This window comes from Hippoglossus stenolepis, chromosome 11 (genome assembly GCF_022539355.2).
Source record: "Hippoglossus stenolepis isolate QCI-W04-F060 chromosome 11, HSTE1.2, whole genome shotgun sequence".
In the NCBI taxonomy this organism is placed as follows: Eukaryota; Metazoa; Chordata; class Actinopteri; order Pleuronectiformes; family Pleuronectidae; genus Hippoglossus; species Hippoglossus stenolepis.
In genome coordinates, this window is record NC_061493.1 from 15,376,703 (window position 1) to 15,402,798 (window position 26,096).

General features: G+C 40.3%; 3 protein-coding genes and 1 non-coding gene across 7 annotated transcripts; 2 read left to right on the plus strand and 2 right to left on the minus strand.

Annotated features, from left to right (window-relative positions):
- Positions 1–364: 364 nt before the first annotated feature.
- On the minus strand, positions 365–6,540 carry ripk1l (receptor (TNFRSF)-interacting serine-threonine kinase 1, like). Of its 4 annotated transcripts, none has more exons than XM_035170684.2 (11): positions 6,441–6,540; positions 5,971–6,133; positions 5,108–5,264; positions 4,832–4,969; positions 4,506–4,737; positions 4,182–4,331; positions 3,412–3,488; positions 3,190–3,265; positions 2,483–3,064; positions 2,246–2,392; positions 365–1,765 (listed from the first exon to the last, which is right to left on the minus strand). In XM_035170684.2, exons 2-11 carry the CDS (start codon positions 6,129–6,131, stop codon positions 1,479–1,481), a joined length of 2,007 nt encoding a protein of 668 aa, XP_035026575.1. In that variant the 5' UTR covers positions 6,132–6,133; positions 6,441–6,540; the 3' UTR covers positions 365–1,478. The 4 variants fall into 4 exon arrangements, with proteins under 4 accessions (XP_035026575.1, XP_035026576.1, XP_035026574.1 ...); XM_035170685.2 differs by having other exon boundaries at positions 5,971–6,183; positions 6,441–6,504; XM_035170683.2 differs by lacking the exon at positions 6,441–6,540 and having other exon boundaries at positions 5,971–6,434.
- On the plus strand, positions 6,000–13,990 carry dusp22b (dual specificity phosphatase 22b). The gene is made up of 8 exons (XM_035170687.1): positions 6,000–6,136; positions 10,000–10,214; positions 10,578–10,611; positions 10,699–10,781; positions 11,455–11,504; positions 12,556–12,630; positions 13,291–13,462; positions 13,541–13,990. Exons 2-8 carry the CDS (start codon positions 10,194–10,196, stop codon positions 13,679–13,681), a joined length of 576 nt encoding a protein of 191 aa, XP_035026578.1. The 5' UTR covers positions 6,000–6,136; positions 10,000–10,193; the 3' UTR covers positions 13,682–13,990.
- Positions 13,991–14,620: 630 nt separating this feature from the next.
- Positions 14,621–23,766, plus strand: irf4a (interferon regulatory factor 4a). Its single transcript, XM_035171456.2, has 9 exons — positions 14,621–14,747; positions 15,480–15,677; positions 15,933–16,119; positions 16,662–16,747; positions 16,857–17,025; positions 18,160–18,240; positions 18,669–19,079; positions 20,423–20,535; positions 21,568–23,766. The coding sequence occupies exons 2-9, from the start codon at positions 15,480–15,482 to the stop codon at positions 21,715–21,717; spliced, it is 1,395 nt and encodes a 464-aa protein (XP_035027347.1). The 5' UTR covers positions 14,621–14,747; the 3' UTR covers positions 21,718–23,766.
- Positions 23,767–25,252: 1,486 nt separating this feature from the next.
- Positions 25,253–25,324, minus strand: trnad-guc. Its single transcript has one exon. It is a non-coding gene; the product is annotated as a tRNA-Asp (tRNA).
- Between the last annotated feature and the right edge of the window lie 772 nt (positions 25,325–26,096).

Sequence of the window (26,096 nt, forward strand, 5' to 3'; positions counted from 1 at the left end):
AAATACATCATATTTTATTCATCCCTTTTGCAACAATTATTAAAACAAGATATAAGTCAGCTGTATTTTACTGTTGAACACCCAGTAACTTGTAACCGGCCCAATCTTGTGGCTTGGAAGGTCAATGTGCTGTGAAGTGACATGAAGTGTAAATCGATCTCATTTATATTCTACTAATTCAGCTGATGACTTGAAAGTGATGGCTCTAACTATTTACATGATTTAAAAAAATACAACATATTAATATCCAGCAACTAATTGCAAGAGATTAACAATATGATTGAGAGGAAATGCTCAACTTTAAATTATATTCAGCACCAATCAATTAGGTTCTGTTCAAAATACAAGAAATACACATTTGAAGTTTAGGAACATATGTACACAGTTTATTTAAAATATTTTTTTTTCCAGTGAATCCAGGTTTGGTTAAATCTGTGACGATATGGATGGGAAAATAGTGTGTTTATTTTTTTTTGTCTAGTATTGTGTAGCGGGCTACATCAACACCGAGGACCAGTAAAAACAAAGGACAAGACATGATCACAAATCCATTATAAAATGAAAGGTTGGTGAGGAAAGTATCTCGTAAGTGTAGCAACTCGCTAATGACACTGAAAACAAGTAGCTGACCAGCTGACAATCTGGGGAAATACATTCATGGCAGCACATAATCTACAGCAGGACTGCCCCCTACTGTAGGCAAGCATTACAACAATAATACACATGGATTTCTGGAACACTGCACTGAGACATTTTTATCCTTTTTTACAATTTGCATCAGCTTATTCAATAACAACTAATGTTTTCAGCTTTCCTCACATTCAGTGACCTAACCTGTTCAGTGATTGAGTCATTATGTTTGGGATTAGATGGAATACAGATGGAGTTTATTACACTGATTGTCCCTGGATATAGATTCAATGTTCTGTTAAGGCAACAGTCATTGTTTATTCCATAACAACTTCAAACAACTGAAAATAAAAAATATCAGTATTTATAGTAAAAATTCTTGCTTTGGTTTAATACATGTCATGTAACTGACATTTGAATGAGAAAAAAACTAAAAAACAATTGGGTATAGTATTTTAACTTTTAACTTCATAGCAAATTACTAAATGAACAGTGATTTTGAGATTCCATGATTGGAAAAAATACTTTCCTATGTTGATCTCTTAAAGATAAAGCTTGGTAGAAAAAGTATTGTGATGATTTGAAAAGAGAATTTGAGCTTTTAAAATGCAACAATAATCAGGTCCAAAGATCATTTCATCAAAGTGAGTGACTACCATACAGTGGTAATTAATCTTAAGAGAGTTTCAGTGAGCTCTGTGGTTGTCAGGATATCTCAAACAACTTGGTGCATAAAAACAAATCAACTTTTTTGTTTTTGAAGAGAGCTTGTTCAGACAATACGGTGACCAGCGTTTTGAAGGCGTGAGCCAAATCTGTCAGGTGAAAAAAACCCTCTATGAGATTGACTAAGACGAACCGCAGATGTCCAGCATTTTCTGCATGACATCCGGCGTTACGTTCCCTGACATAGCCTGAAAAAGCCTCCCAATTGTGCAGCCGGGACTTCCCTCCTTCATTCTCCAGCTCTCCAGCATTTGGTGCACAATCTCTGGCAGGCCGTCGCGGGAGTAGTCGTGCTCTATGGTCTCAATTTCCACATTGGTCAAAGACAGTTGCCGCGCGAAATTCTTCCATTTGGACCCGATGTGTCTCCGCAGCAGATCCAGGTGCTCCTCAGTCACGGCATGGTCCTCTAAATAACAGTCAAATAAATCTGTAAGTAGTAATACTACAAGCAACGGCACAAAATGATTTCAAGTGCAAGTATTTGTTGAACCAGAAAACACTGTTGTTGTTAACATTATCTGCACTGCTCCGCTGACCTGCCTCCAAAACGGCATACTCTATTATTAGCCTATCCTGTTTATCAATAACAACAATTAGCAGATACAAAATAATAATAATGATTCATAAATTATTTGATAATCGCATAACAAACATTTCAGCTTCTTGAATGTGAGGATCTATGCCTTTTTTCAATCATGCAAATTAAAGGTTTTGTTTTTTGAAAATATCAATGAGCATTTTTTGTCAATTTATAGAAAAAAAACATTGAATTTACCTGTAAAGTGCTCAATAATCACAACAACCTTCCAAAGGATGAATATTTGTTTGTTTGCAAACAGGGAAAACATCTGCTATATAAAAAAAAAAAGCCTTTACCATACTTTACCATATTTCTGAAGGCCTTCTTTGATGAGAGAGTAGGCCGAGCTGCTAGTCGATGCAGGTAATGAACTATCGGGCTCGTAACCTCTGATCATCATCACGTTGCTGTTTCCAATCTGAATCCCTCTGGCATTATTAATGGAAATATACCCTAGAATGAGCACAAAGCAAACACTTCAAATGTCAAAGGGGACAGTACTAGCTGTGAACACGTGAGAAGAGGAAACGCCTCATTTTGTACCTTGCTCTGGTGGCAAGGGACGCCCTGGAGCAGCTGTATCAGCCACTGGGTAAACGGGGCAAGACTTCTGGCGGTTAAAGTTGGAATGTGGCTGTTGCTGGTTGAGCTGATCCAGTGAGGGAGAGCTTGCGGACATTGGAAATGAGGTTGCAGCAGATTCAGTTGAGTTCATGGACTGGTAGAGACCGGATGTGGGGCGACACCACGTCTGCTGGCTGGTGCTCTGCTCTGGCTCAGCTTTCGTCCAGGAATGGACAGAGGACCCAGGCTGCTTGTCTTCTTCTGGTTGCATTGCCTCGCGATCTGAAGTGCTGTGGTTGTGTGGCAGGAAGGGATTGAAGCTGTTGCGGTGGAAGGAGTTCCCAGGGTCCAGCTGGTTTTCACAGTTGTAGCTGCCGTGTTTGTGGTACAGAAGCTCCCGATGCAGTTTGTCATCCAACGCTGAAGGTGTGTTATTTCCCCTGGCGTCTGTGTGAAAAGATCCCACCGATGGCTCGCTCTGGATGTCACGCAGGTCTTCAATGCTGGCTTCAACTGGCACAGATACACTTTTGTCTGAACTCACCAAAGGAGCAGGGCAGTCTGTCAGGTGAGGAGAGAAGTAAAGCAATACAGATGAACAAGCTTTTCTCATCATTTAGAACATTAAATGTAACACAGTAGGCCAGGGTGTGTACATTATATTTAAGATTACCAACATGGCTCACCTGCTGAAAAATATTCAGTGTTCAGTGATAACGAATTCATCTTCTCAACAAGATCATCTGGGCCTTCGTATAATGTCTGTATGAAGGAAATCACATGGAGAAGCGTGATATAAAATAAATAGTATGGCGTATGTTTCCACTTTCAATTCACTGTGTATTTTATTCAATGTGCATTATAGATATGATCACCCCATCAAATCCTACATATACGAATATATTTACCCTCAGCTGAAGTAGATCTTCCTCTGTATGTGGTTCCAGTTTTTCCTCGTAGAAAGGAAGGAAGTAGCTGTAGCCCTCTGCAGGAACAGGAAAAAAGGAGCAAAAGGATGACAAAGAAATCTACACGCGAAAACTGCAGGGGTCAAATTATCAAGCCTGACATTCAAGAAGGAAAGTTGACATACTGTAAAAAGAAATTTTAAAAAATGTTGGCGTCCTGTGAAAATCCGATAACTTTAATTTGTATGGATTTAAAAGAAAAGAAAAGAAGAATCCGACCAACTGAGACAAAGTAAGAGGCTTTGTAAGGTTATCTGGATATGAAATGACCTCTATCAGGACATTTTGGTTACATTGCACAGCCCTGTCCTTATTTGGATATTGCATTGACGTCCATTCATTGTGGACAAACAAACCAAAACCTTACTTGCCTTAACGAGGACCACATCATGCCCACACCGCAACCAGGACTTCACAAATGAGATTTTGCCTCATTAGGATCAGGATTTGGTCCCCATGAGGTCTACTGGTCCTAATAAGGTCAGTGTTTATGCTCTAAAAGGTCCTACAGCAGTAACAAAAATGAGTACAAAACACACACATACACCCTTGTACTTCTATCTTTGTGAGGACACTCATTGGCATATTGCCTTTCCTAGCCCCTTGCCTAACCCTAACCCTATCATAAACCCTTTAAAAAAGTGAGGACCGTCAATGCTCAAAATGGTCCTCACAAAGATTTAAGTACAAGTACACACACACACAACTACCTTTAAATGTTGGTCGCTGCAATGGATTGTGATTCCAGCAATCCTTCATGAACTGAATTATTTCTGCAGGCGTGTCTTCTGGAATAAGTTCCCCTGCTGGTCGGTCACCTTTACGAACACACTGGATGATGTGCTCTTCGCTCCTGGCATCTGGACATAAAAAAAGACACTTTGATTGTCGACATGATGTTTAATCAATGTAGTTAGGGGTTATGAAAACGGCTGTTTTACTGTGAAAGCAGTAAATCAGACGGTGAACAAGGGAGAAAAAGACTCATGTGTTCTGTCATTCGGACGTGAGTCTGTCTTGGGGTCCTAACTCACTTGCATATGGCTCTTCCCCTGTGAGAATGACCCAAACCACGATGGCAAAGCTGTAGACATCAGATTTCTCGGAGGATGCAGTGTGTATACTCTCCAGGTGCTCAGGAGCCATGTAGGTCAGGGTGCCGGCACCTCTTGTCCCAGCCATTTGGCTGACACGACTCCTCTTGCGAATCTCCTCCTTTGTGAGTTTGCTCCATGTCTGGCAGGTGGCCAGGCCCATGTCCGCGATCTAGAAAACAGAGAATACTTGGATTACCACAACTGTAGATTTCCCGCTGTAAAAATTATAAAAGTGTCATTGGCCTATGTGTGTGAAAATATACCTTAATGTGAAAATCCTTGTCCACTAAAATGTTATCTGGCTTGATGTCCTTGTGTATGACACGTTTGTCTGTCAGGTACACCATCCCTTCCAAAATCTCTAAAATGATTCTTCCTTTGATGGATACTGGTACAGAGACCTAGGGACAGAGCACAATTTACTCCGGTAAACCTTCAATTCATATAAAAATATGTTGAGTTATTTATAGATGCAAACTACAGATGTTACATACATGATCAAATGTATCATCGTGACTAGAGATTTTAAACCTGCTGACCGTTTGAAGCATGACTAGTAGGTTGCCTCTGGGGATGAGTTCCATGACTAGTGAGCAGTCTCTATCCTCCATGATCACACCCAGCAACTTGACCACCCGCTCGTGGTTCAGACTTGCCATGATGCGCCCCTCCTCAAGCAGTGACCTCTTGCTGTCCCTGGAAAGCACAGCAAATAAAGGGATAACCAGATGATCTGCCGGACATAACTTGCATCATGTTGAGTCTCAGAGTGGTTTTAGGGAGACAGGATTTTGTCATCTTTTGTGTTTAATCTCTTGTTCTTCACTGTGTGTGTGCAATTCCCTTGACATGCTGCTGTAACACAATGATTTCCCAGTTTGGGATCAATAAAGTACATCTATCTGTCTGTCCGTCCGTCCGTCCGTCTATCTATCTATCTGTCTGTCTATCCATCTATCTGTCTGTCTGTCTATCTATCTATCTGTCTGTCTATCCATCTATCTGTCTGTCTGTCTGTCTATCTATCTGTCTGTCTATCCATCTGTCTGTCTGTCTGTCTGTCTGTCTGTCTGTCTATCAATCTATCTGTCTGTCTGTCTATCCATCTATCTGTCTGTCTATCCATCTATCTGTCTGTCTATCCATCTATCTATCTATGCGTCCTTCCATCCGTCCGTCTGTCTGTCTATCTATCTATCCTATGGACACTCGCTGCAATTAAAACCATACCAGTTCTATCAAAATCCGCATTCTTCCATCTATAATAACAATAATAATAATATTGATAATGAAGTGTTACTCTACATCCTGTCATCTACTGTAAACCAGTGTGTGTGGTGGACACATGATTCCAGTTAGCACTGGGACACGGGGGAATACCCAGCATGCACCGAGGACTCACTCGTTGCGCAGGATGCCCGTGAACAGGGTCTTCAGCACCACCTGGCCCAGGGTCACGTGGTAGCACAGGTACACGTCCCCGAAGCCCCCGTACTCCAGCGGCTCCTTCCGGATCAGATCCGCCGAGGTCATTTGAAACGAGGACTGAGGTGCGGAGGCCATCTCTGGTGAGGAGTCGCAGTAACACAACGGGGACACACAAACAAACTCAACTCTTATAAACTCACACAAACGGCGGGGAACACACGGACACACACACACACACAATGTTAGAGACCCGAGCGAGGGGATGAAGCCGCGACGCAGCATCACAGTCGAAACGCTTGAGCTTTAAGCTAACGCGTCATGTTAAGAAACTTTAAGCGACAACACAAACTTAAACTGTGACTAACCAGTTGAGCTGTGACAGTCACAACATCATAAACACAGTTAGTTTTCAGTCTTACTAGAGACCATTATATAAACACTTACCCGAGAGGCTGTGGAATCAAACACAGACACTTTAGTTCCGGGAATTCCTCGTAGTCCTCCCACGGAAGTCTGAAACTACACAGGCGACATAGAAACTACAAACAGCCCAACAAGTCGATCACAGAGGGATCAGGATGAGTAGTAGATTTACGCTGTTGTGGCTGAAAAGGCGTAAAAACCCATTTGATTGTTGAAATTATTTAATGTCGAGTTGTTTTATTTCTGTTTGGATCATTTGTAAACGGGAATTTGACTCAGATTTACTCTGAATGGAACTATCTTGTCTTCTGGTTTTGCTGCCACCCACTGGTGAAGTTAGTTATCACAGATTAAATCACATTACATCACAGAGCAGGATAAAACTAGAATAATCCAATACTATGATGGTAAAACTTTGTTTCTATGGCACTAATCTAAATAAGGTCAGACAGTGTTTTTCAAAATGCATGTATGGAGGCCCTGAAGGGCAAATGACAACGACACATGAGGAATCACACTGGCAAGTCACAACAAAAAAAGAAAAACACCACGACAAAACATGATCAAAACAACACAGAACAAAACAAGACGAAAGATAACATAACATAACATAAAATTTAAATAACAATATACAAAAAAACTTCCATTAGAACCTGTTCAAAATTAGGCATTAAAAGGCGTTCTCTACAAAAACAAAAGTTGTAACCAATGATTTATGAACAGGTAAAAGACATTTATATTCACTACATCTTGATTTGTATCTGTATTTGCTCCACATTTCACACACTCATTAATGTCAGTCCCCTTAAACACGCCAGCTTTTTTCATCAAGACCCCATGAATTATTCTCTGAGAAATCAACAAATATGTTGAATGTGAAAAAAAAAAATCCCGTATCCTTCCCCTGATCAGCACCCACACCAAAATGTAATGGGTTCTTCCCTCAGACATCCCACATCCTTCCACTAAGTTTTATGGTTATCGGTCCGGTGGTTTTCGTGTAATCCTGCTAACTAACAGACAAACAACCTCACGCCAATGAAAACATAACCTCCCTGGCAGAGGTACTAAAACTCACCCAAACCATCCTCGCTCATGTTTCCACTGCTTCAACATTAAACAGCAACAATACACCCTTCACTCAGTGTTAGAATGATGTCGGTTGTACACTTATTTAATCACAACTTTTTTTGAATGGAGTTTGGTGGGTTTGGCGAGCGCTCTCTCAGGTCCTCAATCTTATTTTTCAAGAAAAAGGTCTGTTCATACAGCCAAACTCATTCCTTAGCCTCATTTCAAAGAAAAAAAAGTTCATTGATAAAATATGGTTTATGTGAAACTAGAGCGGGAAACCACCCGGATCGTATTTTCTGACAGTGTGGGCGATGACTGACACATAGGCCGACATTTTGAGCAGCCATCTGTGAATTCCTCACTAAAGCCACAAGAAAGCACTAGTAGCCTATTAACCTGTAATGGATTGTCTCTGTAGTCCGGTTCACATTGTTTGTTTTTCTTTTCTTCTTTTACTATTAGTCACATTTATCGGCAGTAAATTTCAGGTTGCTCAGAAAACTTTCCAGCCATGACATGTTTACCGTATAATACAATGAGAAATGTACATGTAGACTACTTCCCATCCACAAATTAAATGCTGTGAAGGATTTTTGAGATATAACCTAGATTAAGTATTCACCCCTATTTTCATTGATGGTGCTTTATAAGTCATATTTCCTTCAGTCGTAAATGAAATACAGCACAGTCCCACTTTTTAATAAGAGAATTGAATCACCAAACTAATTTATCTCCCTGAAAAATCAGAAATTTTGAAGATTGAAGTGAGAATGTAATGAGTATTCCTGAATGAACCGGGTATCAGACTGAAAACCAGCTCACTACATTGTTTTCCAGTTCCCTACACTGTACAGTAGAGGACAGGCCACCTCACAATTTTCATTCAATCTCTAGTCTGGTCGTCCCATGCTGCCCCCACCTATAGAGCAACAACAGATCACTAGGAAGTGAAAGCAACTGGCACATGGGTTGAAATGTGTAGCCTATCTGTGTGGTGCAGTGGGTATAGCAGTACTTCCTGTTGATGTTGTCAATGTCAGATTATCAGTGCAAAAACTGCCAGGTGCCATTGCTTCCCCAGCAATACTACCAGTGTAGAAGCCCATGCTATTATCCGTTACCATTTCTAAGAGGAAGTTGATGTCCAGTCTTCCTCACTGTTTATTTACTTTTCCTCCACAGAACCATTCAGAAGATTTCCCTTTATTATGCCGCCCTCTTCTCCTGTAGATGTTTAAATCACGGTCCAGGTGGGGTTTTTTTTCGGTGGCACCAGTGTCCATTTCTCTCCCTGAGCCTTGAGCTTCGGTGGAGGTTGCCGTCCCCATGCTTCTGTCTGTTGGTGCAGTGACTTGCAAGCAAGGGTGGTGCAGAGAAAACACTTTTTTTTCCTCAATGGTGTCAAGTAAATTGGAACTGTTAGTCATCTACGCTGCAGGGAAGCTTCTCCTCCTCATCCTGTCACTGCCACTGCATCAGTTCCTCTGCCTCTGAGAAAGTATTCATCTCAAAGAGTAACTAAACCCTTAAAGCACCGTTTCATGTGAAAACCACTTGCAGATCACGTTGGGCTCAAACCTGGGGTGAAGTCCCACTTTATTTTGTACAGGGTTGTGACGATTACAAGGTCGGTATAAGACGCACTACTCGACTCCCCACCGCCACCATTGTTGAGCAGCTGCCATTACTTACTCCTACTTGCTGCACAAACAAGCTGTTGTTTTTAATACTTATTTGTGAGACAAGATTTCAATATGTTGCATCAATTTCTATCTAAAACAAGAAAGCCACCCAGGCTCACTTCATATAGGCCTGGTATTCTTCATTAACTTTATACTGCACATATACTGCACATCATTAGGAGCGATTTGTGTCATGCACAAGAACAACACAACTTCTGTGTGTACAGATGAACGCACTTATTAGTAACCCACTGTTATATACGTGTGGCGCGCACAAAAAGCCTCAGGCGGAGTAAAATTATGTCAGTGCAAGCCACATGTTTGTGACTCTAATGTCCCAAAATGTCTTTTTATGCTCTTTTATGTATAGATTTAAGTTTCAATTAACTCACTCAAAAGATGTGATCATACAGGCCTGAACTGAGATTACACTAATACATATCTTGTTTTTGGAAATACTGGAACAAATATATGTACATTTTTAATCCTGTGGTGATTTCATTTATACTTTTCTTCTATATTCTGTTGTTGATTTATTCTATTTTCTTTTCTATTTGTGGACCTAAAGCTGAACTAACTCCCTGACACGTGTGCACATACTGTCTTATACCAAGCTTTCCCACAGGGGCTTGTCTATTTTTGCTCTGTTATGTAGCCAGTTGCAGTTTAGGGTTTAGTATTTGGTGTCACTGGGCCATGGGGCAGTGTATTAATATTCCAGGATCATATCTAACTACAAATCCAAGGTTGGGGTTTTGACCACACCTGTGCCGTAATCCACTGTATCCACGCTATTAAAAGCCGCGCTTCTGTCCTTATACCAGAGAACTACAACTCCCAGCATTCACCACTGGGAGCCTGCATATGCAGCAGTGCTCTGCTTGGCTCGGACGCGGAGCTGCAGCTTTTTGCGCCCCAGCAGCGGCGGGTCTGGGAAACCGACAATCTGCCGGATTGAAGCAGGTTTAAAAGGACGAGGAGGGTCAGCGTGGGGTCTCTCCACACTGGGTCTGTCAGGATGGGTAATGGCATCAACAAGGTATGAGATCCATCTGTTGCACGCGCAGGAATTTACGCACGAGTGCTCCAATGTTCCTTGTGCGTAAATATGGAGAGGACAGGCATGTCATCCTCTTCGTTAGTCTTTTAGAGCTTTATAAAAAAAGAAGTTGTCTTGTCATTTGTTTGATTCAAAAGAATAAACCCTCAACTTGGATTTTCTTACTAAATATTTAGCATGATTAATTATATTTTTATCTGAATGTTTTTTTTTACAGTCACATAATCTCAAGCTCTTAGTTGAGGCTGTTGTTTCTTGTTGTCACTTATTTTCAGGATGTCATTTCAGTCAGCATGTTTGAACTTGATGTGTGTGTGTGTGTGCTCTTCTCTATCCTTACAGGTGCTGTCTGACTTATACTTGGGCAATTTCAAAGGTGTGTGTTTGTGCATTTCATGCCATTTTGGTTTGCATCTATATTTACGGTCGCCCGCTCTCATGCTCTTTGTTTGTGGCGTTGCAGATGCAAGAGACCGAGAACAGTTAGCCAGGAACAACATCACACGCATCCTGTCCATCCATGACAGTGCAGCTCCAATCCTCCAGGTGAGAAGCTCTCCCTCTCCCTCTCCTCTCTGCTCCCTCCCCTTCAGTTTCTCATACATTTTTTTTTAGCAGTAAGCTAATTTGGCCAATGTTTGATATGATTGGCAGGGACCCTCCTGATTGTATTAGTCCAATGCACATGATTTGAGCACAGACACAGTTCCATGGACCGGTCTGTCAGGTTGTTCCGGTAGAGGCGCGTTGGTGCTCACTGATAGTGCTGCTTCGTGAGCACTGTGTCAGTCCCGAGTGAGCAAACAATGAGCAGGGGCGTTTCTTCCTTGTGTGATCCTGGGGACTATCATGAAAGATGCCAGTCAACACCAGTTGGTTTGGACAGTGAGCTGAGTTGTGTGTGGGTTTGAGAGTAGGCGTTTTTTTTTTTCTTTTCTTTCCTCAGCCAGGTTGGACTGTTCTGTCTCTCTTCATTATTATTATTTTTCTAGGTTATTGATTTTGATGTGAAGTTTCACCACAGCTCCTGTTCTTGGTTTTGTGGTTAAAAATAAGAGGAGATGTGGAAACGTGTCTTCAGGTCACTTTAAAATTGCCTGAAACCTTAAGAGCATTGTTATGAAACCATTTGTTTCCTGCTTTTTTAAAATTTTTTATTGATTTGATTTGTTCAATGCAAGTGGCTGCTAACAGGTCTCTAATATGCTTTGTCCCTTAGGAGATGACCTATCTCTGCATTTCAGCAGCTGACCTGCCCACACAAAACCTGTAAGTACCAAAATGTGCAGCACAGCAGCTACAGCCAGAGAACAATGCAACGCTGAGGCAGAGAGAGAGAGAGAGAGAGTACGGCATTCATTCGACGCTGCACTGCGTGGGCGTCTGAGGTTCACTTTCTTCAAGCTAACGTGTAAATGATATGCTTTCACAGGCTCAACATTTTAATGTGAAATTATTCTCTGAGTAGACCACAGCAACACCACTGGATTAAGCTCTGTGGTTCTTTTGTGATGTGACTCATTACATGAACACACTGTTCCCCTGGTGTTTAACATGAAAAAGGAGGGATGATGAATAAAGGGTCATTGGCTGCCTGGTTAGACACATGTGCGTAACACACACACACACACACACACACACACACACACACAAATTTACATTTTTGCAGGAAGTTTAACAACTTAGTTCCGTAGTTTTGGCACACTGGTTTGTGCTGTGCTTCTATTTATCGACACAACCCCTTCACACAGTCACTCTCTTACATATTAACACACAAGTCTGTATACTCACTCACACACAGACACACAGCCCCGGTTGCCTCATACATATGTTCAGAGTTGGTGGTGTTTATGCTATGTGAAATATGACACCTCTCTGAAACTTGAACGCAACAAACCCTCATCCTGATCCATCCAGGATGACAAATGACAGTCTGACAAGTCAGGTGCAAAAGCATACACACACCATTAGGGTTGGGTATTGTTTGTTTTTTCTCCCAATACCGGTGCTAAATCTATACTTTTTAAATTGATCTGTTTAAAAAATTAAACAATCGCACAAAATGATGGTTGACGATAGGAATGTTTGCAATTTGGAATTTAACACAATACCTTAACAATTTGAAATATACTCAACCTAAATATACAGATAAAAATAAGGCTAAACAAATTTAGATAGAAAATAACTAACCCAACTACAATATGTAACCCTGATGACAGTTTCAGTTCTTAACACAAGGTTTTCTTACAGTTCCTGCTCTGCAAATGGTTTAAAATGTGTTCATGAATGACTATAACAAGTGTTTTCTTATGCTCCACAGGACTCAGCACTTTAAAAAAAGTATAATTTTCATGCACGAGTCTCGCCTCAAAGGAGAGGGCTGCCTCGTTCACTGGTGAGTGCAAGGTCGCCTGTTGTGTCTTCACCTGGAAGTTAGAATCACGTTTCACTCACACAGGCTATTGAAACAAGAGCTGAGACTTCCTCCAGATTTCCTCCATCTATCTTATGGTTTAATCATAGTCATGTTGAATATTTAGGTACGTACAGTGTTTATCTAGAGCTGAAAACAACTGAGATCAACCAAGTATACGAGTGAACCCATGTGGAACTGCTGCACAGAAGAGATTAAACGATAACCGAAGGCCTATTCTTGAACTTCCCAAAACACAGTACAGTGACACCTGAGGCTCTTCTCAGAAAAACCGAGAGCAAACGCTCTGCTAGCCAGTCGGCTGTTTTTCCAGCCGACTGTTTTTCGTCATGGATCACGATTGTTTATTTGCTGTAAAACTTAAATACATTAACTCATCCTCGAACATAATTTGCGCCTGAATGGCATTGAGCAGATTTTCATCAGCAATTGTATTGAAGGGAACAACTTCCATGTTCCCACGCTGCTTTACTGACTTTACTTGAAATTATTGAGAGACCCCCAGAGGCCGAAAATTCATATTGTCTGTTTAAATGAAAAACACTTTAGTCATGTCTAAAATCTTTGTTGGAAAAGCATGTTTCCTTTCCTGCATTTCACTTTTCATCCCTCTTGGTGAAGTTTGGCAGGTGTGTCCCGCAGTGTCACCCTGGTGATTGCTTACATCATGACAGTGACAGGCCTGGGCTGGCAGGAGGCGCTGGCTGCCGTGAAGGTGGTCCGACCATGTGCCGGCCCCAACCTGGGTTTTCAGCGGCAGCTCCAGGAGTTTGAAGCTACTCAGGCCGATGAGGTCAGTGCTGAGGTTCGATTACAGGAAAACAGAGTAGGAGAGAATATCTCAACTGTTTGTCTGTTTCTTTTCCTGCAGTTCAGAGAGTGGCTACGGGACGAATATAAGGACAACCCCTTCAATGATGAGGCGGAGATACGGGACTTGCTTGCCAGAGTGTCCAAAGTCAATGGCGAAGGGTTGAACCAAAAGGTATCTACCCCACCTGGAGGTACCTGACCAGAAATGTTCATGAGATCTTTAGTAGCTGAGTCTGGAGGGTTACACCAGTGTGTGATGCTTCAGTATTCTGGACTTGTCTGGAAGTCTAACATGCTTTTGGATTGGACTACTGTCAGGATGTTTAATGCTGCTGGAACAATCCTCTCAATGGACATAAACACTGAAACCATATCTGGACCTTTATTAAGCAGAGCATATATATTAAAAAAAAAATTCTTGCACTAGTTTAAGTTTTTGTTGCTGTTTTTTCTAATTTATAAATGTTAACTGTGTTTTGTGAACAGTGAAATAAAACGAGTAAAGGAAGGTGTTGTGTGAGTTTCTCAGTTAGTGGGCTGTCATATGAAAGGTGATAAGACACCTTCTGTGCTATGTTTACGTCTCTGTTTCCTGGTTCTCTTCCTGTTTGTCTGATGTGCAAGAGAGGTCATGCATGGTGGCAACAAAAACACAGAGACCATGTTCCTTTCTCACTCCTTCTGTTCAACTGTCTTTGGAAACTATAAAGCAATAACATTTAATCTCACCATGGTTAGATATTATATACAATGGCCTTATGAACACTATAGTTCACTGGGTTTGTGCATAGACAGCCACTGGAGGGCAGTAATTCCAACAAAATAATGTACAGTATGTTCTAAACTCAATCATTATCAACCTCTCTTGGCATTAGTTCCTCATCAGTCATCAAACCATTCAAATCAAATCTTCCCCCAACGTCAAGTGAAAGACTTTATTATTTCCTCTCAGCAGTGGAAACTAGGTTGAATTTGCAGACTTTTAGAAAAATACAAAATATGTGGGAGGATATGTTTCTGACGGTGATACATGCAGGTAATTGTTCCATATGCTCAGGGTGTGACTATAGAGGGGTTCCCCACTGCAGCGGTACGTGGGCGCTGAGTTTCACAGAAATGAACGACTGAAGCCTGCGCATCTCCTCTTGAACTCCTCAGAGCCGGAGAGGCTCCTCCCTGCCACAAATCAAGATGTGATAACGTTTAAAAATACGACACAGAGAACTTCTAAACAGATTTCAGCAGGGGAGCTCACACGATCAAAGGTAAGAGAAAACTTCTCAGCAGTATTATTAATGAAAGGTTTTAATCTGTTAACCCAAAGGGTGTCTGTCAGGAGAAAACACCTGATCACAATCATTCAGATTAATATCAAAATTTGGAAGGTAGAATTTTAAGACAAAATTAACTAAGTTTATCTTTAAAATTGTCATTTCTGTTAATCATGCAACTTGTAAGCATGAGTTTAAATTGTTTTAAAGTTGAATTCATGTCCTGCAAAATGGATTCTATTAAGTTTAAGAAACTTGATGATAAAATGTTTCAATTCTATGTGTGCTTGCATCTATTTTAGTTGTTCATTCTTATAATTTAGTCGTAGATACTTGGCTTATGTCTTTATTAATGCATATATATTAAAAAAGTCGAATTTATTTTTGCCCGCTTTAACCTCGACCCCCTTCCTTTATTTGAATATGACCAACAGTGTCAAACATCTCTAGAAACTTGTTAAAATCTATTAAAAGTGATTGCTAGTGTTGTAGAGTGTTGATCCCAGCTAAGTAACTCCGGCGATATATTCATTACTTAAACCGCAATTAATGATGCATGTTTTAAACTGAACCTGGTATCGGCTGATTAAATAGATAATTTATTTTTTCTCAAGTTAAGGGATACAGGTACTATAAATTAAAAACAAAAACAAAGACCTATAACCAAACCAGAACTGTATCACTGTGCTGTGCAGTTTTTTTACTTTACTCTTTTATTTTGCAAAGATGAACCTGGATGAGGACAGCGGCCTGACCGTCAGCTGTGGCAACGGCAAACTGAGACAGTGGCTGATCGACCAGATCGACAGCAGGGGTTATATCGGATTGGTTTGGGAAAACGACGAAAAGACAATTTTTCGGATTCCGTGGAAACATGCAGGGAAGCAAGATTATAACAGAGAGGAGGATGCCGCGCTCTTCAAGGTCAGACCATCCCACCTGTCCCACACATTGTGAACTCACTACTGCACATTGTTTTTCTCAATGAAATGTGTTTATCTTAAAAAGCTGATTATGATGCATATTGTTCTTTAATTTGCAGATATGTGATGTTGGGTTTAAAAGGCTTTTACCTAAAGTACTATAAGTGTCTATGCGTTAGTCCATTCCTCAAAGCTTTAACTCTTTAAAAGTGTAAAGTTTAAAAGTTTAAATAAATATATACCATGATTGTTTCAGGCATGGGCACTGTTCAAAGGAAAATTTAAGGAGGGTGTGGACAAGCCAGATCCCCCCACGTGGAAAACTAGGCTACGCTGTGCGCTCAATAAGAGCAACGACTTCGATGAGTTAGTAGGAAGAAGCCAACTGGACATCTCAGAGCCCTACAAAGTCTACAGAATCATCCCAGAGGAAGCCAAAAAAGGTTTGTACTCAGATATTTACCATGCAAGAGGCAGTAGAAACCCACATGTACAGTGGCACCACCAAGATGAGTCTTCAAACTAGTACTGCTGCATTTCACCAAGCAACTTACATTGTTTATAGACTACTGGCACGTTTTTTTTTTTTCATATATGCACCACCGCACTTGATTCTATTGAGGCAGGAAGCACAAAGGAAGCCGAAGCATGTACCAAACAGGCCAGAGTGCTTTTTTTAGAGGGCTTCGGTTACTAAGAACAGGGTGTACATAACACTACTGCAAATCCCCATGTCACTAAACCTATAAAAGCAAAACCCCACACGTGCACAGTTTGAACCTGCCAAAATGAAGCAGAATAGTAATGTGCATGCAATATTGCATCTCACATAAGTTTACATTTAATCTGTACAATAGAACTTTATTATTCTCTTAAAGATGTGAGTTCTTTGTTTTTGAAAGGTGTTTGAAGGAAAGTGCCGTCTTAATAGCAAAGCATGCCCAATGTTGTTGACAAATTTACTTTTGGTTTCCTACATGTACAGGAATGAAGATGAACAGTATGGAGGAGACACCATCACATGTGAATGCCCTTGGCTACATTCCTCAGTATGGCTCCCTGCATAACCAGGTCAGCAGTGATTGTAAACCAGGCCTAACTCATGAATAGAGAAACAACGTGTTTTGGTTTGATGACACTTTGATTCTCTTGAGTGACTGTTCCTCTGCTGCATGTTCAGGTGCCTGGCTACATGGTCTCTCAGGAGAGGAGGGATTGGAGGGATTACTCGCCAGCCGAACAACAAGCCCTCGCTCCTCCACATCACCACGGGCCACATGCAGAGCTGCAGTACGGCCACTACCCGTCACCCGTCAGCCGCGCTTGGCCCGGGTCACACGCAGAAAATGGTAAGATGACCATGGACTCGTATTTAGAGCATATTCGCACTCAAGAAGTGATTCAAATATCAAATGTGGTCAAATAAGTGGACACGTAGCATTTAAATTATTTTGATATATAAAAGATGAGCTTTTTTTAAATTGTATAAATATCCAAATGAAAGCATCAGTCTCCAACAGGCCTGAGATGGAATCGAGTTTACACCTTCCTGATACTAAATATAAAGACCAGTTATAATCATGTTCTTTCTTTTCTATGTGTAATGGTTTAACCTTCTATATGAACTGAGGCTTTGACAGGTAATATGTTGGCATCATTGATCTTATATGTCACTTGGTCATTTAAAAGGTCGCCACACATCACAATGCTTCACACGCAATTCACGGGCAAATCCAAGTTTGATCTGAAAAAATCCCCACTGACAAGGTCCAAGTCTCTTTTACCACTAACTTGTGATGCATCGAAAACAACTAGTATATGTTTGAACAATATGAATCTGCAGCTGCACATAACTCCTTCCTTTAAGATTAAAAATATAGTCACTTGAACTTCACCATTAGCATCGCACTTCACACATATAAGTGATTATTTAAACAAGAAAACACTTTATCCCGTGCTTTGTACTGTGTAAGATTTAGTGTAGTATATTTTCCTGCCCTGTCATTAGAGAGCACAGTAATAAATGCTGCAGACTTTTAATGACTATGTTTAGCAAAAAAAAAGAGTTTAAATACCTTGAATTTATATTAAATGGGCAAATAAGTGTATTTGCTAATATACGTATACATGTATACAAGCTGGAGATGTAGCAGGATGCAACTGAACTGAGACACAGGCGGTGGTTGCTCCAGCAGCTACTGGTGATCACTGATGTGTGCAGAAACAACATGGAGCCATATTAGTTCATGTTAGCTGTTAGGTTTGTGTTGCATGCGACTGTGACATGTGTGAAACATGTGGCTGCTGTGCCTGTCAAATACACAGCAGGGCTCCAATAGATTTTGTCCTATGCATCCTCAAGACTTGCTTTTTTTCAGGCTACAGTAAAGCGAAAGAAAACTTCCTCAATCCTGCACCACAGTGGCCTGTTTACTTTCAGTACTCTAATTATGACCAGTATTTATTTAATTAAATCTGCACAGGTTTTCAGCTCTCGTTCCACACGCACTTTGCAGAGTCGCAACCCCCCATGTATACAATGGACCACAACAACGCAATAGCAGGTAACATGTCAATACAGGTACACTAATACACATATGAATAGATACACATCATTTTCTTGTTTTTACATTTTCACTATTTTTGATGTGTTTCCAGATAGGAAACTCACACCAAAGAAAGTTGTAACCTTGTTTAGATAAGTAACATAGAAATACAGTTTTATTATTATAAACTATTGAAAACATGACAGTCAGTTGTTTTATTTTTTTGGCCCTTGGCATGATAGATTGATAAAGGATGTTTAAAAAATTTGAATAATAAAAGAGAAGTGAGTAATATTCTCCATAGAAAGATGACGGATTTTTATATTTTGTCTAAGCCTCGACATGTCGGGTTCTGCGTCCGACCAAGAAGTGAAGCTCTAATTATGATGCTGACAATGTTGCCCTTCAAAGACATATCTCCTAAAAAGCTCATCTCTTTCTTCCAGATTTCAGCCTGCATGTGTCCCTGTTCTACAGAGAGTCTCTGGTGAAGGAAGTTACCACCACCAGCCTGGACGGTTGTCGGATCACCTCTTCTTCCTCCTCTTCCTCCTCCTCCTCTTCATCCTCTTCCTCCCCCTCTTCTCCATGCCCCGAGGACAAGATTCACAGCGGGGCCGAAATCATCCTTTTCCCGTTCCCATACCCCGAGTCCCAGAGGCAGGGTGCTGAGATGCTTCCTAACGTACTGGAGAGGGGGGTGCTGCTGTGGATGATGCCCGATGGGTTGTACGCAAAGCGCCTGTGTCAGGGACGAGTGTATTGGGAGGGACCCCTGGCTCCATATCTGGATAAACCCAACAAGCTGGAGAAGGAGCAGCCATGCAAACTGTTTGACACCCAGCAATTCCTTATTGGTAAGTTGAAATATGTGACTTGTAGTGATCTGTTCACACCTGCACCTTTGGACAGATGGACACTTTTTAGCAATACAAAAAAGGAAGTATTGAAACATGTTGCTTGAGTCAAGTCAGTTTTTATTCCTACCGCCCAAAATGACAAATTTGCTTTGTGGCTTCACAGTCTATACAGCATCTTCTAACTCTCATTGACATCATCATAAAGTAATGCTCCTTTACAAGTATGAGTCTGTCAACAAATGTTTTTCTGAGAAAATATCCAAAAGCATAAAGACAAATTTTAAATAATTCACTATATGTTTTACAATATCTCATAAGCCTCCACTTTTGGGTGAAGGAGTTGAAAACTGAATGAATATACACTTATATCTGCATTAACTTAATTGTAGTGTGTTATAAAGCATTTATAAAATGGTTATATACTGCTTATAAATGCTGAACTAACCAGTTTAACTGTAAGTAGTTAATTGGTTAGAGCCAGTGTGTACTGCTGAATTTAAAGAGTTTGGCTTGTAATCTATAGGTTCGTGTTTTATAAAGCAATAATAAAACCTGAATCTGCAAAGTAACTAGTTCGTCTGTATGATAAACGTAGTTGAGTGAAAATTAAAACATCTCTCCCCAAGGTGTGAAAAAGCAGAAGCATAAACTACAACTTTACTCTGAGAGTAAATGCAGTTATTGTACTGCACTGGCCACAGATGATTTAATTCAACCTTATTGTGACTTGATGTTATTATTGCATTGAACTATAATATAAGTAGTATTCACAGTGTCTGGTCCATCAATGACTGTACAGGAGGATGGATTTTAACATGACAACAGCAAAAATCTAATATTTTATAAAATATTAATTATTCATAGAGCTCTGCTTTGTGTCCATTTGAGAGAGTAGATCTCCGTCCCCACATATTTATTATCCTGTGCTGTATAATAACTAGAGCAACCATGGTGCTTTGGTGATTTACAGTATGATGGTGGATGTCGATAATGGCTCTATGATGATGTCAATGTCATTGATGGAGATGCTGCAGTTACTTCAGCGGGGTAAGTCCCTTCCTGAGGTTGCACTGAGAAGCTTGTCACATTCTGAGCAAGGAGCTGTAGAGTGTGGAGTCCCCACCCACCTCCTGTGGGCCACCACACAGTACGACTAGAGGGTGTTTTCTGTGCCAGTTCTCGCCAAAATTTCCATCGTCAACACCAGTGGTTTTCAGTAAAGCTGTTACAATTCAAGAAAATGTCAATCTGGTTTTATTTACTGTATCTTTTAAATGGGGTAGCACATCATGGGTGTTTCTTTTTATGTACCCTCTCTCTTCTTCCTCCTGTTCTCACAGAGCTTCAAGATTTTGCCCTTAATGGCCGACATCTACCGAGACACCAGGTTGTGCTATGTTTTGGGGACGAGTATCCTGACCCACATCGGCCAAGAAAGATGATCAGAGCACAGGTACTAATACGCTACAAAACATAAAGTAACTGAGATATTCTTATTTATATATATTTATATATTTTTTATGTTTATTTTTACAAAGAAACAACAGTTATACTATTGCAATCATAAGAATTACAATTGCAGATGTAATTTCAGGATCTGTCCAGACATCTTCTTTTTTCAAACAATGAAAAGAAATTGAAAAGGCAAACAGTCCAGCAGTGAAATTCAAAACTCGCCAGATAAACTCAGCTGTTTTTAAATCATATATGAATTATTACGTTCCCATGGTTATCTCGAAACAAATATACATTTTGGCTGAAGTAATATTTCTTTTTAGTGTTCAGCTATACTGTCAAACAAAAAATGCAATAACTAAATATTTGGTTGAAGGGGTTAAGACAGAGTTTTGACAGTATGAAAAAAAATATCATACCACAGAAATATGTAATTTCTTTAAAAAAAGAATTCAAGATCTGCACTAAGTACAAAAGGCCTCAAATACAGCCAGACCACAGCAGAGTGTCACTCAAGCCTGTCTGGTCCCAATGGGCTGGAGTTGGGCCGGGTTCGGACAAAATAGTAGAAAAGATATTCAATGCAGGTTGGGTTCTGTTGCCTTGGCTCGGCTATCTAGATGTTTTATGATGAACGCATTAAACCTCAGACCCAAGTCGGCTTGAGGCATGGCAAAGTTTCTCTGAGGCTTGGTTGGGTTTGGACAGAAAACTGTGACCCAAGCTTTACAAAAACTGCTGCACCAGCAAAAGCTCTTACTAATTTATTAATTAATTGTTTTGAATAAAACTGAAGGATTAGAGATAAATTCATATTTACTGAAACTGAAAGTTCAGTCTTAAAACGGACAGAATGTGAAATACGTACAGAATCTGTATATTATAAGTTTGTAATAAAAAAGAATTAACCTGAAAAACAGAACAAATTAAGTTCCCTCCTTCTTTACTGCTCTCTGCCTAAATAAGGGCAAAATAATATGATGTGATTCAGCAAACAGACATATTTCACCCATGGGTACTTTCATTTCAGGTGGAGCCAGTGTTTGCCAGAAAACTGGTTTACTATTACCAGCAGAACAACGGCCACTTCCTGCGAGGCTACGATCACGTCCAGGAACATGCCACATCTCTAACAATCGACTATCCTTCGCAAAGACCTCTACAGCACATTCAGGACTGATACACACACACACACACACACAGACACACACACACAGTGTAGGCCATGGAGGTGACGGTAAACCACTGGTCGTGTATCACTTCTTGTGTCTGTAGTCTTACTGTAAATGGCAGAAGTGCACGGGGAAGACCCTGTTGCTTTCTTTTGCACACCTTTGTGTTGCAGTCTTGGTAATGTCTTGTTTTTTGTTTCTTTCCACTAAAAGTATTATTGTGACAGCTTGAAGGATGCGGTTTGAGGGGGGATGGAGGGGTGGGGCAGAGGTCGACTCAGACAGGAAGTGCTCGTACAGGTGCACAGGAAGAGTGGCCCCCCGAGACGAAAACTGGTGCGACGAAGTGGTAAACCCAGAGCATGAATGAGTACTCAATGTGTTTTCAGAGGTGGCGGCTGATAGTGCCATTGTCGTGATCTATGCCATACGCAGATTGGCGTATGGCATAAAACACAAAAATGCTTGGACTGTGACGTGAGAGAAAGACTTGTCTGGTTGTTTAGTAGAGGAAGTTCATATCGCAAATCGTTTCCCTCTTGGCTGCAGCATGTGGAGCAGGACGTATATTTATGAAAATCGATTTCTACTGAATCTGATTGATTTAAACGGGACTGTTTTGATTGTGGTGGATAAAGCCCATATGCCTGCTTTATGTACATTGCAATTGAATGTACCGCTGTATTATATTTTCAAGCTTTAATGTCACGCGAGGGTTTGTTTACACATTTGTCTGATAGTTGTTAGCAAAGGAAATTAAACCTGTGAATTTAGGTATCAGTGCAGACAGCTATTAAATCTATATTTAAAAAAAGTTGCAGAGAACTCATGAAGACTATTCCTGTCTTTAGACACACAAAAGCAAAGCAAAGGATTTTCTAGAACTTTGGGTTAGAGGTCACCAGAATATTTAAGAGATAATAATTAATTTTTAATACTGAAACATATCTTTTCTGTTAACTGGACTTAGCTCTAATTATTTGAAACCCTAGTTCCCATTTAAACTACTCACAACATCAACATACAGACATGAAACATGGCTGTGCATTAACTTCGCACAAGCAAAATGAGTAGGGACCTGTGGCCGATAACTGATTATCAGGGAGCAGGCCTGTGTCACCAGAAACCTCTGGCCATGATGAGTGAACTTGACCTCACTGTAGGAAGTTGACTGGAAAAAGTCACACTCATCTCGTAACTCGCGAGGTACCCGTACCTGTTCCTCTTCACCTGAAACTAGCGGCCTCTCAAATGGGAAGGAAAACTAGCGCTGTGGTGTGTGTGTGTGCAGGTTCAGGAGGGAGTACCTCTCTGGTTCTCATGCCTGAGATCCACTGGATGTGCCAATCACAAAAAAAAAGCCATTCCAAGACCTCCACAATACGTCTGTTTCCTAATTAGGGACATAGGGAGACACACAATGCAACAGCTGGTTGTGGAGTCTGTCATTGTGTCGAAGTCCTAAAGAATGATGCAGCATTAGGAGGGACACAGGTTGTGTTATGCTTACTTCTGTGGTCCAGAGTTTCGATCTCATTTACTTCCTTCACACTTAAACCACATCACTTTCACAATGGCTTGAAAAGTATGACCCAAATCACAGGCGGGAATGTTTGTGCGTGTGCATGTGTGCGTGTGTGTGCATGTGAACGAACCATAAATCTTTTTTTCCACGGGGTGATATTTTTGTTTATTACCTCACAGTCAGACATTTGACATTTTGACGTCAGAATCTAATTGTGAAATAATACCAGATTCATATTCAGTGTGCTGTTATGGTTTGTGTGTATGTGTAGTAAAGAGTTATATGTGGTCGTGCGTGTAGGGAGGTATGTGTGTTTCGTCGCACAGTTTCTCTTATCAGAAAGTGACATCTATGGACTCAAGATAAAACATGTGACTCCCCCACCTACAATGGCAGTGACTCAAGTATACAAACACACACTTCTATCTTAGTGAGGACACTCATTGGCATAGTGCTTTCCCTACCCCTTAACCTAACCTTTACCATCCAAACTAAATGCCGAACCCTAAACCTAATTCTAACCCTGATACTAAAACTAAGTCTTAACCCTCAAACTTCCCTTTGAAGAAGTGAGGACCGGTCAAAATGTCCTCACTTTCCAGAAATGTCCTCACTCTGAAGGGTCTATGCCTTAAATGGTCCTCACAAAGATATAAGTACAGGAACACACAAACACACGCTTCAGAGGAAATCGCAAAAGAAGATTGTATGCATACTGATTTGTTTTTGTTTTTTTAACAACAGTAGCAATAATCAGAGATTGATTAATATAAAACTCGAACATGAATATAGATGATTTATTTTTTAAATAAACAAATCAATCAATTGCTACACATGTGTACTGTGTTGTTTTTTCTTTGAGCTCCTCTGATTCGCAAAAAAAAAGAAGCTGCAAGTCTGAGACTCATATTTGGTTAGAAAAAGAACCAAAAAAACACTCATTTTGCCATGGTGTTTCCCCCTCTGCAGGAAGCCACATCATTTGTAGTCAGGCTTCAGCTTATCCGCCCGAATAAGAGCCGTTACTCCAAGCGACATCGTCTGAGCCCTTCACTCGAAGCTTCGGAACAAACTGTTTAGTCAACTAATCCCCCAAACATCGCAAAAAAAGGTTTTTAGAGAGAAATGAAACCACCATCAGAATATGAACTGCTTCACTTTCTCCGAAAGTAATAGATTCTGTTGGTTCCATTATGACTCAGTGATGAACTTATTGGACAACTTCATCATGAATTTTTGGGCGGGGACTGACACATGATGCTATTTAACAGTTCAAATGTTTTCCACCTCAAAAAGAATGAACAATATGTGTTATTAATAACACTGCAACATTCAATTTGTTGTAAAAACATCTTTTATCCCACTTTAATTATCCTCACTGATGGATCATGTTCTCTTTTTGTTGATTCCCGTCACTTACAGTAGTGAGGACTCTTAATTTAAACCTTTATCTTGTTCTAACTTTGTTTATAGTTTTACATTGAACTCTTCAGTTGTTCATTTCATCATAATTCTGTTATTCATCGTTTGAGCCACATAGTCAAAATCCAGTTTTGTGTAAAAAACCAGCACAGATATATTTATCCATATATGTTTTATTTGTGATTGAACAGCAAAGACCTGAGACCAGAAAAAAATACGGTTGCGTCACAGGAAAAAAATAGTCAATGTTTTGCTGACATCTGCTGGTTGAGCGACAAATACAAAATTCTTAACGTTTTCTATTTGTGCCTTTTTGTTGGCTTTGATATTTCCACCTCTTTGTTGCTCTTAACATGAGTTTAAATCAAATGATCCCTCCTTTGATAGAGGTGTATGAAGGAAGTTGACTTAATGTTGTTTTAAACTTTAAAATGTAAAGGGTCAGTGTGTAATGATGTATTTATTGTCCTGTGATTAAACGTCTGTGTTTCTTCTGGTTTGACGTGCTGCGGAAGTGGGAGCTTATATTCACCTGATCCTTTACGATAAAATAGATGTTTATTTGTCCCACAACAGGAAAATTTAAAAAAGTTTTCCTCCCCGTCGGGGAATTGAACCCCGGTCTCCCGCGTGACAGGCGGGGATACTCACCACTATACTAACGAGGAGTTGTTACAGCACGTTTATTCTGAAGATTTATTGTTGGCCTGAAGGGGTCGTACTTTTCAGCTCTGTGCACACTGTACATCTGACGCAAAGGTTTCTACAAGCTACATCATGCATTGACAACTCAGCATGTACATTGTGACCTGGATAGACTCCCTTACTTCTCAAAGCCTTTAAAAATAAAAACAAGACAAAAACATCAGACTCGAAGTCAGTGGCCCCTGTGTGTTTAGGGTCAGGGACCCCTGAGGCCCCTGAGACCCCTGCCCAGGATGTGATGACAGTGCTGTTTAACCCTTGTCGACTCGGGCTGATCAGTGTTGACCTCATTTTCCTTCTAAAAACTTCTGACCCCATCAAACTGACATTTGAACCAATCATCCGTCAGCGGCCCCCTGCTGATACATGAACCTAAACAATGACCGACATGAATTCTAACAGATTATATGAAGACGTTTGCATTGGCAGAACATGATATAACTGACATGTGTATCGGTGAATCCCTACTACCCATGTGACATTATTATGATTATTATTAGAGCTTGACAGATGCATTAGTGAGCTGATAAAATCGACTGATATGAGCCTTTTACAAACATTATGTATCATCATTGATGTTTGTGAAAGGATCATTTTAATTTGACAAAATATACAATGCAGAAAAGATGTGCATTCATTTTTACGTTTTATTTGAAAAAAACATCAAATTTTATACATTTGGTTGTATTTGTGTTTTGTTTTTATTTATATTTAATTAAACATATATGGTTGAAC

Excerpts from the sequence above, each read along its gene's own strand:
- ripk1l (XM_035170683.2), bottom strand. The coding sequence starts at position 6,278 with ATGCTGCGTCGCGGCTTCATCCCCTCGCTCGGGTCTCTAACATTGTGT. Across the intron at positions 4,332-4,505 it reads AGGGGAAGAGCCATATGCAA|ATGCCAGGAGCGAAGAGCAC; the intron begins GTGAGTTAGGAC and ends TTTTATGTCCAG. Across the intron at positions 2,393-2,482 it reads TCCCTTGCCACCAGAGCAAG|GGTATATTTCCATTAATAAT; the intron begins GTACAAAATGAG and ends TGCTCATTCTAG.
- irf4a (XM_035171456.2), top strand. The coding sequence starts at position 15,480 with ATGAACCTGGATGAGGACAGCGGCCTGACCGTCAGCTGTGGCAACGGC. Across the intron at positions 16,748-16,856 it reads ATGGCTCCCTGCATAACCAG|GTGCCTGGCTACATGGTCTC; the intron begins GTCAGCAGTGAT and ends CTGCATGTTCAG. Across the intron at positions 17,026-18,159 it reads CGGGTCACACGCAGAAAATG|GTTTTCAGCTCTCGTTCCAC; the intron begins GTAAGATGACCA and ends AAATCTGCACAG.
- dusp22b (XM_035170687.1), top strand. The coding sequence starts at position 10,194 with ATGGGTAATGGCATCAACAAG. Across the intron at positions 10,782-11,454 it reads GTGCAGCTCCAATCCTCCAG|GAGATGACCTATCTCTGCAT; the intron begins GTGAGAAGCTCT and ends TTTGTCCCTTAG. Across the intron at positions 13,463-13,540 it reads AAGCTACTCAGGCCGATGAG|TTCAGAGAGTGGCTACGGGA; the intron begins GTCAGTGCTGAG and ends CTTTTCCTGCAG.